The 14,359-nt window shown below is 39.4% G+C and overlaps 1 protein-coding gene across 2 annotated transcripts in view; it reads right to left on the reverse strand.

Annotated features, from left to right (window-relative positions):
* The window catches only part of ITPRID1 (ITPR interacting domain containing 1), a 57,905-nt gene that overhangs the window by 24,755 nt on the left and 18,791 nt on the right, over positions 1-14,359 (reverse strand). For both annotated transcript variants that reach the window (XM_089532640.1, XM_089532639.1), the window contains exons 4-9: positions 10,778-10,824; positions 8,816-8,867; positions 6,527-6,613; positions 5,995-6,197; positions 814-1,364; positions 208-262 (exon numbers count right to left, since the gene is read on the reverse strand). In XM_089532640.1, the coding sequence (XP_089388766.1) occupies positions 208-262; positions 814-1,364; positions 5,995-6,197; positions 6,527-6,613; positions 8,816-8,867; positions 10,778-10,824 (995 nt within the window). The remainder of the gene's footprint in view (positions 1-207; positions 263-813; positions 1,365-5,994; positions 6,198-6,526; positions 6,614-8,815; positions 8,868-10,777; positions 10,825-14,359) is intronic.

The following is a 14,359-nucleotide window of genomic DNA, read 5'->3' on the forward strand; positions in this document are numbered from 1 at the left end:
TTACTAACTTCTGAATTCCTGGTCATTTATAGTCAGTGTCTAGCAAACATCCCACCAATTGAAGGCGGTGCAGATTATTGTTTCAAGATTTCAGGCTGTGAAGGTTGCTTGGTCGACCAGTTCATTTTGCTAGCATTTATAGCTCAAGATTCTCCCATATGCAAACTTGCAAAAACATATAGAGCAATTATGTTTGCTAATACCCACCTGAGGTGCTTTCAAGAGGATTTCCCCAGGAAGATTCATCTTCAAAGCTCTGGATCTGAGACAGGGAAAAACACTTCTTAAAACAGTTTGGTGTTTTAATTATTAAATGTATATTTCTTCTCTTTTACTTTAGGATTTCAAACTAAAACAGCAGTAAGCCTTCCAGATGTTTCTCTGTTGTTGGTACATCTTTTTCTTTTGAAAAATACATTGAATTTCACTTTTCACTTTTCAGGACTGCATCACACATCGCTTCCATATCCCACTACTGCTGGGTCAAAGCACAGTATTTCCCTATGGAAATCAGTCTCTCTAACAGGGAAAACAGGTAGTGAGCGATAGCAATAGCAATACCATTTGAATGATGGCAAAATGGAGACAAAACAGGTTTAAGCATGCTAGGCAACTCCTGAGATTTGCAGTGCTAGACTGGAACTTGGCAAATCCAGGTTCTAGTCCCTACTCAACATTTTCCCCTCAACAATTATTAGGAAGAATGGGAGGTGCAGTTCAACAACATCTGGAGGGCCTCATGGTTCTATTGTCTGCCATATAGTACACATCTCTGCTTCCTACCCATGTGCCATATATGCCAGTTTGCCTTACCTCCTCCATTTCAAAGGAATCTGCAGGCTTGCCACCTAAGCCAGATAACCTCCTGAGCATATGGGTCAACAGCAAATTGGGTTCTTTGCGTGGTCTGTCTTTAAGAGCCATTTCAGAGCAGGAAGGAAGGTGGGACTGCTTTATAGATAGATGAGGTAATGCCCAAGTTTTGCTAGCTCTGGAGTGTAGAAAGTGAGTTACATTAATTGCCTCTTTGATCTCCTCATTTGGGAACAGTTCTTCTTTCAGAGAGACCGAGGCAGTACTATCTGTATCAGCAGCAGGACAGCAGTCTTCTTTGGACTTGCATGGACCAGCACTTCGATAAGCTTGAGGACCCTGCATACTTGTCTGCCTGGATGCTTTCCTCAGGAGCTGACCTATTCTTCTCCTCTTTTTCTGTGTGAATACCGTTTTCTCCTTCAGAGAGTCTACTGCAGTTTTCTCTCTGTTTTTGTCTTCTGGTTTCTGCTGCAAGGCACTGACATCGTTCAGCAAAGAGGAAAAGGCACTGGTCACGTGGTCCAGGACTTGCAGTTGTCGAAAACGCCCTTAAATTTGAGAGAGAAAAACAAACATTGTATATTGACTTGCTTCATTACAGTCGTCTCCTTTTATCTTTGGGGAATATATTCTAGGACCCCTAGTGGATGCCTGAAACCATAGATAGTACTGAACCCAATACCACTAATAATTTTGGACAGTGATTGGCTGCAAGTAACTGAAATAGCAAAGAGCAAAACCATGGATAAAGGTGGACTACTGTACAGATCAAACCTACTAAATAATGCACTAGTTGTTGTTTTCTGGTTGCTGTCAAGGTTGGCATTCTCTTCATTCCTCCACAACATCCAAATGCCTCCCCTGACACTCACTGTTGCATTGCACTAGTTCTCCCAGCCATTCCACTGATGATGGAGAGATGTAAAAAAGTGTCTATGACTCTTAGTCAGATGTAGACTGATGACATTATCTGTTGAGACCTCCAGAGGACCCAAACACATCTTGATGGAAGATGCCTTTGGTCTATGTCTTGGCTATGGGGACATAGTCAGATGCTTCCCTGAACTATGGGTAGTGAGTGGTGGTCTATTGCAGCACAACAGTGAGGTCTGGAAGTGGTGACAGGGAGTTTTATGCTGTGCCTCACCATTATGTGTCACCCAGATACACATCCATCAGTATCCCTGAAGGAAAGAGAGATGCTCTTTTAACAGGGGACCATATGACCCAAACATTCAAGGTTTACAAGTATATGTGCTGGTATTTGTGGAACAGATTTGTCATAATAAAGTGAAATGTAAATTCAGTCATCTCAGACATAAATGTAGCATTAACTGGATATTTGAAGTGGCCGTAAAGTTTTCTTTAGCCACGTTCCATCTAGCTTGAAAGTTCTAAAGCACATTCATATTCTCTTTAACCTGCTCACCCTACTTATTTTTTTAAAATAATTTTTATTGAACATTTTAAAACACCACATAAAATCTTAAAACATAACATATAATGTCTAAATTTGCAATCACAAACATTTGCACAAACACAAAAATTCAAATATTTTATTTTACAACTTTTAGTTATCATTTTAATATAGTTAGCAATGATGGCCTTCCAACTACTCTCTTTCTTATATCTTTCTACTTTGTACCAACCTTTCCCCCTTCTAACTTCTTTAAACCTTCCTATCTTAAACCTTCTTTCCTTTCGGCGGGTTACAGACCGCCCTCAAGCGGCCGGTCTCCCACTGCCGCCATTTGCTGCGGAGGGAAGCCCCAGCGGCCAGACCGCGAGGCTTCCGGACGCAGCAAAAAAGGAGAGCTGAAATGGCACTCCTTTTCAAAATGCGGAAGTGGCGCTGCGAGGGGCAAAGCACACCCTCGCGGCGTCACTTCCGCCGTGACACATCTGGACGCTATGCGTGCAAGACGTCAAAATGGCGGCGCCCATGTGGATGGGCGCCGCCATTTACGACGCGTTCCGCGCGTGTTGGAGCCAGGGCCGGTTAGGAAGGGGCGACCCTTCCCAACCCTAGCACGCCCCTTCCTAACTCTAGCACGCACGGAGCGTGTCGTAAGTGGTGGTTTGTAACCCGCCTATCTTTCTCTTCCTCTTCCTCTCCCCTTTCCTTCTTTCTTTTATCACACCTAACCTTATCTAACTTCATTCCCTTTTTGCTTACCGTCATTTCACTTACTCTGACCGTCATTCACTTTCTTGCACCTTCTTCACTCATACCTTACTTCCAGAACTTGGAAACGTTACTTTTGGACTACAAAAGTAGGCTGGAAGATTCTGGGAATTAAAGATTCCCCATACATGGAGCATTTGTGTATTGGTACAATCCCGGCCATGATGAGTTCTTGCCCACTGCTTTTGTGCTATGCTATTGTGTTATTTTAATGTCTCAAATTTTAATCCCAGAACGATTTAATTCTTTTTTAAAGGGGTGTGTGTATATATTTGTATTATTACTATTTCTGTATATCTGTATTATTTTAATTGTTGGAAGCCACTTTGATTGTTTCTTACAAATAAGCGGGATATAAATAAAAGTTTTATTTATTTATTAAAGTAAAAAAAAAGAATTTTGCCAGATTCTGCTATTTTTTATATATATATTCTCACCTGTCCCTAAACTAGATAGCTTTTCCCATTAGCACAGGCCAATCTGACATTTCTTTCTCTGATTTCCTAGGACACAAAGGGTAAGAGTCTCATTTTAGTATCAAAGCATGGTATTACCAATGCATATACTATTACTGAGTTAAACAGACCCATGCTGAAAGCATCTCTGAATTAGAGATCATCATAACAAAACTATTTAAGACAAATACTGTTGTCCAAGAATATTTGGACTATCATCCAAGAATATTTTACAATGTTTATTAAGAACAGCTATATATCCCAGATAATTCCAACAATAATTTACAGCATTAACTCAGAATCTCTGTCTCTGGTTTCAGAGCAAGAATAGATGGACAGAAACATCAGAAAATAAATTAAAATAAATTTCACTGGCTAATGCACAGAATTTCCACATAGGTTTTGCATATTGCAGTATGTTTACTCATACTGGTAGCGTATATATTATTTGCAACTTTGAAATACTTCACATTTTATTGAAATTTACTCAAGACTTTGTAACTTTATGATTGTAAATCTAGCTTTGGGTGTTCCCCTCGTGCCTAGATACATTCATCAATGCATGAATACATTCATCAATGTGACTGTTGAGAAAACCAGAGGGGGGGGGGGGCTGTTACACGCAGTGCGCCTTTCCTAGATGTAAAAGGTTTTGCTGGCTTCTTTGAGAGAGTCATTGGAGAGAACAATGGAAATTGTTGAGACGCTAAACTGCTGCTTTTCTTTGGACATTGCCAAGCCCATTCCTTATAAAAGCTGTTAGCACTTCTTCATATAAAAAAGATATACTCCTGGCTTGCTTATTAAATTCTCTCCATCTCAATTTCTGCCAGGATATTGGTGGTTCAAAATACTCAATCCTGTTTATGGAACAACGTTGGTGTTCTACCAAGCCAACATTCTTTCATTTAAAGAAATCTATGATTTGCATTTAGACTACTGTGCATAAGCACTCTGCTGCTGTTTTCAGTGTGTGTCTTGTTCTTTACAAGTTGCCAATGAGTACATGAGTATATGCATGAATTAAAACCCTGGGAGCTAAGGCCCTGTGCAGCCCGGTACTTTGGGCCGTCCTGGGGGCAGAGTCAGGGTGTAGCATCTACATGATGCACATCCTGGCTCTGCCCCCAGGGCATCATGACACTGCACTGCACCACATGGCATGCAGCTATATGGCGCTTCTCCAGCGCTGTATCTGCATAATGCAGCGCCAAAAGAGCACTATTTAGCTATGGTGCCGTGGCTATTTCACCCTTTCCAGGGCACAAAAAAAGTCACTTTTTGCGGATCCCTTTTGCACCCTGGAAAGGCAACATTGGGGCTGCAGTATACAGTTGCTGTGGCTTTGATTTGGCTGAAAAAAGGGTGGTTGTATTTTCACAGCCCCTAAGACATGAAGATTCTCTTTTGTGCTGTGGTTCAATCAATGTACATGTGGTTCCCAAATCTGGATCTTCAAATGTTGTAGATATTGCACTACAACTCCCAGAATACCTGACCACAGATCATGCTGGTAGTTAACATCCAACATACAGAAGCCTAACAGTATCTGGTGACAAGTTTGGGATTCATAAAATAACAACAAAATGAATGAAAAGTCTTCACTTCATTGCTAACACAATCTTCTTGAAATGTACATGCATTAAATAATTTTCCCTTAATGGCAGCTGATGCACATACAAGGGTTGTGAGTGTGACAATGATGTGAGTGGAGACATTTGCTTAGGTTCTTTCCACTCAGTTGATACTCTATTAGGCAGGCTGGGAAAAACCTGATAGTGGAGTATAATAATCCAAATGGCTTATGGATCTTTTATGACATTATGGAAGGGCTAAACTTAAACTTCCTTTAAGTTTGCATCCATTGCTTTGGGTCCTAGTCTCTGGAGCAGAAGAAAATAAGCTTGCTCCATTTTCAATTTGACATCCCTTCAAATATTTAAACATCTTCTCTAGGCTAAACATACCCAGCTCCCTATGTCACTTCTTGTTGAAGGCCTTACTGAAATCAGGATATGCTACATCCATAGCATTCCCTTTCATCTACCAAGCTAGTAATTTTATATATATATAAAAACCAGATAAGATTAGTCTGATATGACTTTTTCTAAAAGAAATCCATGTTGGCTTTTTGTGATTATAGTATTCCTTTCTAAATGCTTACAAACTCACTGTTTGATGAGGCCACCTATGTTGTTGTTGTGTGCCTTTAAGTTGTTATCGATTTATTTATGGCAACCCTATCATGGTTTTTCTTGGCAGGATTTGTTCAGAATAGGTTTGTCTTTGTCTTCCTCTGAGGCTGAGAGAATGAGACTTGCCCAAGGTTACCCAGTGGGTTTCCATGGTCAAGCAAGGATTAGAATCCTAGTCTCCAGAGTCATAGTCTAATGCTCAAACCACTATGCCATGCTAGGTCTCTGTACCTGTTGAGAATCGCTGGTATGTGTGTCCTGCTCCAAGAAAGTTAGTGTCTTTCATAAGAAGAAAAGATGGAAGTAGCACTAATCAATCTTTCCCCAGCCATCATCTACTCACCACACAAATTGGGACTTTCTAAATCCATGCGCTGCCTTTGGGCTTCAATAAAGACACGGATATTGATTCCTTTAGCAGTGGATGCACAACTGATGAAGCGAGAAGGGATTTTAGTACAGATGTCTGGTTCATCAGTGCCAAACCCCAAATCCAGCAAAACCTCTACTGGATCCTTTTCCGAGAAATCTAGCCACTCAGTGATACTATGGAGAAAACATCAAGAAAAATTATGCCAGGTGGCTGACATAATATCTTCTTTCACTAAGCTAATCTATAGACATGTTATAAATGATCTCACGTTCTATCACTTTTTGTCTCAATAGATATTTTTCAGCTAGATGACGTACAACAGCACTATGTGCACTGTATGGTACAGTGTGAAACAGGATTGGTCATAAGGTTTTTGGACCGCAGCTGCCATCATGCCTCATTGTTGACCATGGTAGGACTGGTGGGAACTGTATTCCAACAACATGATTTGTATCCTTGATGTAAAAGGTACAAATATTGAAATCATAGGGCTAAGACTGACCTTTTTGGAGTATTGGGGAGAGGAAGAGATGAGCTCATGCTGTTCCATCTTGAGAGAACAGGCATTTCTGAAAACCGATGTAAGGATCTGTAGAAGGGGAACACAACAGTAACATTTGTTTATACTTGAGGTTCTCTAGGATATTATATATATATATATATATATATATATATAATCTTGATTTCAGTTCAAAATGTTACTTTGTAGGATCCTTTCAGTAGCAAAGCATGTATGAGATTGTGGCAAACACATTTATTCTCAGGAACGGTATGTTACAGTAGGTGTTAGAATGTAGGTGTTAAGGTACTAGTAAATGCTAATTATAAAGGTGGCAGATCTTCTTTGGTTTTGACAGATGGTATATCTTCAAGAGTCTTTAGGGAGCACACTTTCTCTAGCCACCTACCTTCTAGAAAAATATAACTGCTTTTAATAAAGCGGTATACAGAATATATCATGTGAAGAGTTTTGGAGGGAGTTTCTCACAATAATTTCTTCACTACTGTTGAGATCTGTTAAGTAGTTTGCTGTTTTCAAGGGACTGAAAGCATTTTGGCTGTGTGGTCCTCCAAAACCAGAAAATGTTCTCCATTCCCTCCCTCCCACAGACATCCATCAGCCACAGATATCTTTTTCTTAGGTAGAGTGGGGAGCTGAGTCAACTTTAACATAATATGTCCTTTTCCTTTGCCTATCTGCATTTCTCTATAAGTAGGTAGGGCTCTGGTGAAATGTATTTCCGTTTGCTTTTGAAATCTATATTTACAAAAATCTGGAATTTTCATCACTAGATTTATTTGGGATGAATATAACTTGAGAAAAAAAATTAGAGAAACACAAATTCACAGATTCATTCATGTGTGTGCTTAATTCTCAAATGTCTGTTTTTGAATTCCTGCATATCTAACTGCTGGAGAGTTGAATTATGGTTCATGGTTCCTCTATTTGTCCTCTGAGATGCTTCTTATTTTTAACATTTGTATGTGAAAGAAAGCTTCTTATGTACATTGGTGAACTGTGTTTGTGCAAGAGTATACTATAAAGTGCAGGGTATAAGAATGTACTTCATGAGGAAGCGGTTATTAGCGAGAATAAAACAAAAGTGAGAGTAAGTGATTTGAAGGCAAACACCACTGTCACCTTATATAAGTGGATGCACACGCTGCAGTTATATCTCGTGGCATCACTAGGGGAATGTGGGGGGTTCAGACCACACCAGGTGACACCATAATGGGAGGGTGATACCACTGCTCTTCAAACATCCGCATTTTGGCAGAAACGGGTTGTGGCATTCACCTATCATTCTTTAAAATGCTGAAGAGATGGTGTGCGTGGAGTGAGGCTCAGTGGGAGGAGAAAGGAAAGGCCCTGGGTATTGTTTTTTTTTTTAAAAATCAAACTTTTAAATTTTAAAATTTTAAAAATATTTTAATATTTTTTGAAAAATCTTTTAAAACATCACATTTTACCAAATTTTCACTTCGACCACATAAGACTATGTATATGTAAAACATTTATTATGTGCATATGATATTGTAATTTAAATTAAATTATAGGTTTAATTTTAATTTTGCTAGTTTTTTATGCCACAGCTATTAACATTACATTCAGTAGCATATGGGAATTACTAAGCATTCTGTAAGGGTGTGGTATGGAAGGAAGTCAGTGGAGGTGTGTGTGACACCATGAGTTACTGCACCAGGTGACACCAACCCTAGTGATGCCACTGGCTACATCCATATGTTTTCTCCATGCAGTAGTATGCACATGTGTGACATGTTGGGAAATATTGTGTAACTAAAGTTCTGCTATGATCTTGGCAGGTGGAAACGGGGCAACTGGAACAATTGAAATCCAGGGATCTCTGTGTACAGCTATGTCTGTGCAACTCTTTCCCTGGATGGTTTATAAGTAGCCGATGATGATGTATGGGAAAAACGGATGGTGTGAACCAGCCCCCTAGTCTTACTCATACCCTGTTGATGAGATACACACATGAGAGTGCAGCAGCTCCTTTAACCTTCTGGTTACTTGCTTGTTTTACCATGAAAGATTACTACATATTTTAGCATAAAAAGCATTACATTTACACCCATGTACAACTCTGAGTAATTATATTTAGAGCACATTAAGCTTAATACCAGGAATTTTAGATGCTGTCATTAAGCTAGCAAATATTCCTCCTGCCATCCTCCAGTTAAGACATCACCAAGGCAATCTTTCTCCTAGGCCGCTATTTTGAAGTGTAGAAGCTGACATCGGGCATCTTAATACAGTGAGTACACCTACCTCATGTAGTTCTGCACAGTCATTTGTACCATTCCCAAGGGAGGTGAAAGAACTACAAAGAAATGAAATATTTATTTTTATTACATTCAACAATAGTTGTACTATTAAGCCAGTCAATTTTAGACTTAGGGCTGTTTCATACTGCAGAGTTACAGCACTATGATTCCACTTTAACTGTCATGCTACCTGGGAGATACAGTCTGGTGAGGCACTAGAGCTCTCTGGCTGAGAATTCTATATGCCCCTCTCTAAACTGCAAACCCCAGGACTACATAAAATGGTGCAGTGACAGTTAAAATGGAATCGCAACACTGTGATTTTTGTAGTATGAAAGGACATTGGATAACCAAGTCTAATTTTGGAAAGGAGATAAAAATATGTTAAGAATGATTTATTTTAAAAAAAGCAAACCAAGATCTTAGGAACAGATTTTTCCTATTATAATATATTTGAGTTATGGCATATATTGATATAAAGAAAATAGCTAATGAGAGTATGATAATTTCAGATAAACTCCTTTGTCCAGCATTGTGTAAAAACTAGAAAATAGAATTGCAGCTTTAGATTAATCTAAAGAAGAAAGAAGTGTCACAGTATAACTCCTTGGCTTTTGCCCGTTGATGTTGACTTCCATTCTTTATTCTATTCTTTTGGGGAAGCTGTTTCCTGCAATGTCTTGAGTCTGAATTAAGGGTCTTTCAACTTTAAAACAAAACTAAACAAAACACAGGAGTGTGATTTGATGATATTTCCTTTGGTTTAAAGTGCACCTTTTCTCCTACAGACCCCTTGGTTTTACTCTGCTATATAAAGAAATGGGATTTTCCTAACTAGCCCAAGTTCAGCCCAGTCATAAAACTTCTAAAACAACATCAAGCAAGTGAATAGGGTTAATAGGTGCAAGCATACTGTGTCTTTACTGATCTTTATTGGGAAAGATACTTAACCAACAGGTAGCAAAATATTGAATGGGCATTTTTTTTTTAAAATTAAATCTAGTTAGTTGGTGGTTGCTGTTTTTAATCTTCTGGGTGGGCAAATGCCTGAATTCATTGGAAGATAATAAATCATCAGCCTACTAAAGGATCAAGACCCTTGTTTAGGTTGCCACCACAAGATACTCACACTGCAGCTTCCACATAAAATCAATTGTAGATTTGCTTTCATGGACAAAAATAATTCCAAATCACCTCCCTGAAATTTCTTGCAAATCTAGATGCTACATAGAGCATTGGACATGCACAGCTTCAAGGCTTGGAAAGTTTACCTTTTTGGATCACAACTCCCAGAATCCCCCAGCCAGCATAGGTAACCCCAACACAGGTAACTTTTCCAAACTCTACCTGAAGTTCATTTTGTATCAGAATCACAAATATGAAGTGTAACCACATGGAAACGATACAGTGCTTAACTTGAACACTTAATGTACAGAATTGTATAGCACTATATGGCACTAATAATATGCCACCTAACCTAAGGACAAAACAACAGATAATGGTTTTATTTTTAAATTTTGACTAGTAATTTCTATAACTGAACACCTTCACAGCTGTTTCGAAAGCTATCAGTTTAAAAAAGAAATTGTCACTGTAAAGTACTGTCAGAAGATCAGGAATGAAACAGTGATTTCCTGAGCAGCAGAAAACGGAAAACAGAGTGTGGAAAACATTTCTGGGATAACACAGTTTGAGAATGGTGTGAAATATGTTATAAATGGAGGGGGAAAAACTACTTGTAGAGCCATCTGTTTAATATTCTCTCTTCCTTATTTACTCAGTTTTAGCCTAGGCTCCTGTCCTCTATGCTTTTAAATTGTATTTCTAAAGAGAATGTGTTAGTTTGGTTAAACAAATGTTTGTTGTGATTAAATAAATGGTGCAATGTTTTGGAAAGGATTTCTATTGACTTACTTTATGCAACCTCTTTATAACCTATTATTCTCAAATGGAAGTTTCATCTTACCTGCTATTTTGTCTCTGCTTTCTTGTGAATCTTTGCTTGTAGATAAACTGATGAAATCAGAGTGGTGGTGGTTGAAGAGAAAAGATTAAATATCCAGCACTCTCATGCACTTATTTACAAAACAGATGTGACAAGAACTTTAAAAAAAATGCATGCTGAGCTGATCTAGTTTTTCTGTAATTGCCTTCTTTCTAGTTTAACATGCCACAATCCTAACTCCTAATGCACAGCCTTGATAACAGAAAGTTTGCGTATTCCAACAGCTTCCTAATCAAGAAATTAATATGAATACCTGTGCTTCTTATCAAAGTTAAATTTTGGGACTGTGTTGTTTAGAAACAAACTTCCCCAATTTAGAAATTCCTGCACTATTATAAGTTGAAATTTACGAGGTGAAACTCTTCAGATTTTGCCCCAATTCACAATGGTTTTACCAGTTTCACAAACAGTTCACAAAGGGGGCAAGAGGAAAATACAGCATCCGATGTCAACACTGAAGTTTTAAGCTGCTTCTGCATTCCAAAATATCACTGCCAGTATGAACTCTAGGAAGGATCTTGTTGTTCTATGCCTTCAAGTTGTTTCTGTCTTATGGCAACCCTAAAGCTTTTTGGATCACAAGGTTTTCCTGGCAAGTATCTTTGGGGGGGGGGGGGAGGTGTTGCCATTGCCATCCTCCGAGGCTGAGAGACTGTGACTTGCCAGAGTTATAGTCAAATGCTCAAACCACTACACCACACCAACTCTCTGGGAAGGACAGCACTAATTTTTGTTTGGTTTTAAAAACTCTTTCCAATTCATTGACCTGGAAGAATGAAACATGATATTTTCCAGCGTTAAGCTGAGAGCTGTTTCTAAGAGTCTTCACTTCACACAGAAGGCTTAATAGGACTCAGTCAAAACACACATGCACTTTGCCACTCCATTTGTCCTTGGCAAAAAGGAAGGATTTCATCAATTTTGGGAATAGACGCAAAATGGGGCAGCTTACCAGCAGTATTAAACAGACCTCTTACTAGTGGCAGCCTTTTACACAAAAAAATACCCAGAACTTCTCTGGGAACAATGCCATTTTATCATGTAATTGGCAGCTACTGAGAAGAACTCACCTTCCTGCTGCAAAACTGGCAGCAGTAATGAAAATGGCAAAGAAGTAGAAGCAATTTTGACTCCCCACCCCTCACTTCATCCTCTACCTTCCCTAATTTCAACATGAAAGCTTTCATTGAGAACTTCAGTCTCACTTCTGCTTTTCTAAGCAACCCTGACATCAGCATTTATTGACTCTGGAACGTTACACATTCTGATGATTATCTTTTTTCTAATTAATCTTTCTCGTTCAGTGAAGCAAGACTATAGTTTTGTTTAAACTGTAGTAGAGAGCCAGCATGGTGTAGTGTTTTGAGCATTGGACTATGACTCTGGAAACCAGAGTTTGAATCCTGGCTCAGCTGTGTAAACTCACTGGGTGACCTTGGGCAAGTCACACTCTCTCAGATTCTGAGGATAGCAATGGCAACCCCCCCCCCCCAAAGAAATCTGCTAAGAAAATGCCATGGTAGGGTCTCCATAAGTCAGAAATGACTTGAAGGCACACAACAACAACATAGTACCCAAATATTCTATCAAGAATAGAAGGTACAAGAATGCTCAAGAATCATTGCTGAAAGAGACCTGAAAATCTTGGGGGAGAATTTGGCTTGAAGGCAAATGACTTGAAGGCACACAACAACATTTCATTTCATTTCAAAAGCAATGAAATGCCTCTGAGGGGGGAGAAAAGTAAACAGGCACCCCCCCCCCCCATCATGCATGGGCCTCAGCAGCTGGTAGGAGCCCTTTTCTCCATGTTCCAGATGCCATTGCTGTGGCCTGTGAGGGGTTACTTGATGCAATTCTTACCCCCACCATTCCTTTTCTTCTTCTTCTTGTGTGCCACGTCTTACTTAGACTGTAAGCCTTCAGGCAGGGAATTGTCTAGCTAACTAACTGCAAGCAGCTCTGGGAACCTTTGTCGTTGAAGGCAGGGATATAAATACTCTAAATAAATAATAAAGACATTACTTGGTATCGTTCTTAAAGATCATTTTAAAAGGCATTTGTAGGCATTCTGACAGGTTGTTTTTTTTCTCTTCAAATTTAATACTGTGCTTTCTTAAACCATCTATGGAACTGTGAAAAGCATGCCTGTTGCCAGGAATGTGGGTATGTGTTGAAAGACGAGAAGAGATGCAGAAAAGGGATGGCAAACACAATTACAAAGGTTATTAGATTTCATGCTTTAAGAGAGCCTTCCCCACCCTGGTCCTTGCTACATGTGTTGGACTACAAATAACATTCCCAGCTCACAGTTAATCTGTGGAATTTGTGCACAGTTGGAAAATTCCAGGTTGGAGATGATAACATATTTTTTCCAAAGAGCACTTTGGAAAGAGAAAGCAACAAAATGTGCCAGTCATGAGCAACAGTGTCACCAAATCATTAGATGTCACACTTTCTCAGCCATGGAGAAAGGCAAAAGCAACCTCCCTCCCCACTGAACAAATCTTGCCAAGAAAACTCTGTGATAGGGTTGCCTTAGGGTCGCCCTAAGTTAAAAACAAGTCAAAGACATAGAAGAACACAATTTTCTTTGTCAATCCCCAGGTTTTAACATTAATGTAACTCAATGTGCCCCCCCCCCCAACTCCCATGGATCCATGGGATCCATCTCCATTCAATCCATGAAATAGATTTTGGAGTTCACTAATGACTAATCAAATATTTTAAACTTTTCCTCCTAATATTCTGCTGAGATGACAGTTCCTCTGCCCTTCCCAAATCAGGGGTGCTCAGCAGCAGATGCTGATAGTATGCAGTGGACTGCCTTCAAAGCCAATAGTAACGTCACATCACACATTTTCCTTATGAAATGTTATGACAACCGAAGAATTAAGTGAATATTGATTTGCTGTTTTGGACTCACAATCTTCATCATATGTATTTTCTCTCAAGATATGTACTTTCAGTTCCAACTAATGGTCAACACAGGAGATTATCGCAAGTGAAATCTACACTGGGATAGATACGGTTTGTAACCATCACCATCGGATCTTATCGCACTGCCCTATGCCCAGTCAGTAGGCAGCCTGTATCCAACCTGCGCTTCTTGGGCAGCATTTTATGAATGGGATTTCCTATTCATGAAAAGCTGCCTGAGAAGCGATAAGATCTGTTCCAGACAGTTACAACCCGTATCTATCCTGGCATGATTTTGCATGTGATAATCTCCATGGACTGCTCAAATACTTTCAGCCCTGATGGTATTTAGCTACTATTCATAGTCCTCCTCAGCACTGTAATCTGGATAAGGGGCAGGGTTGGATATTAACTGGTGGTTGATGTTGCATACATTCAAGTTGTTTCCGACTTAATGTTGAGCCTAAGATGAACCTATCATGGGGTTTTCTTGGCAAAATTTATTCAAGGGGGGGAATATACCTTTGCCTTACTCTAGAGTTGAGAGTGTGTGACTTGGCCAAGGTCATCTAGTAGGTTTCAATGGCTGAATGGGCCATGGAGATCGAACTCTAATCTCCAGAA

Source organism: Sceloporus occidentalis, unplaced genomic scaffold, assembly GCF_023333645.1.
Source record: "Sceloporus occidentalis isolate IW3139 unplaced genomic scaffold, rSceOcc1.0.p SCAF_7, whole genome shotgun sequence".
In the NCBI taxonomy this organism is placed as follows: Eukaryota; Metazoa; Chordata; class Lepidosauria; order Squamata; family Phrynosomatidae; genus Sceloporus; species Sceloporus occidentalis.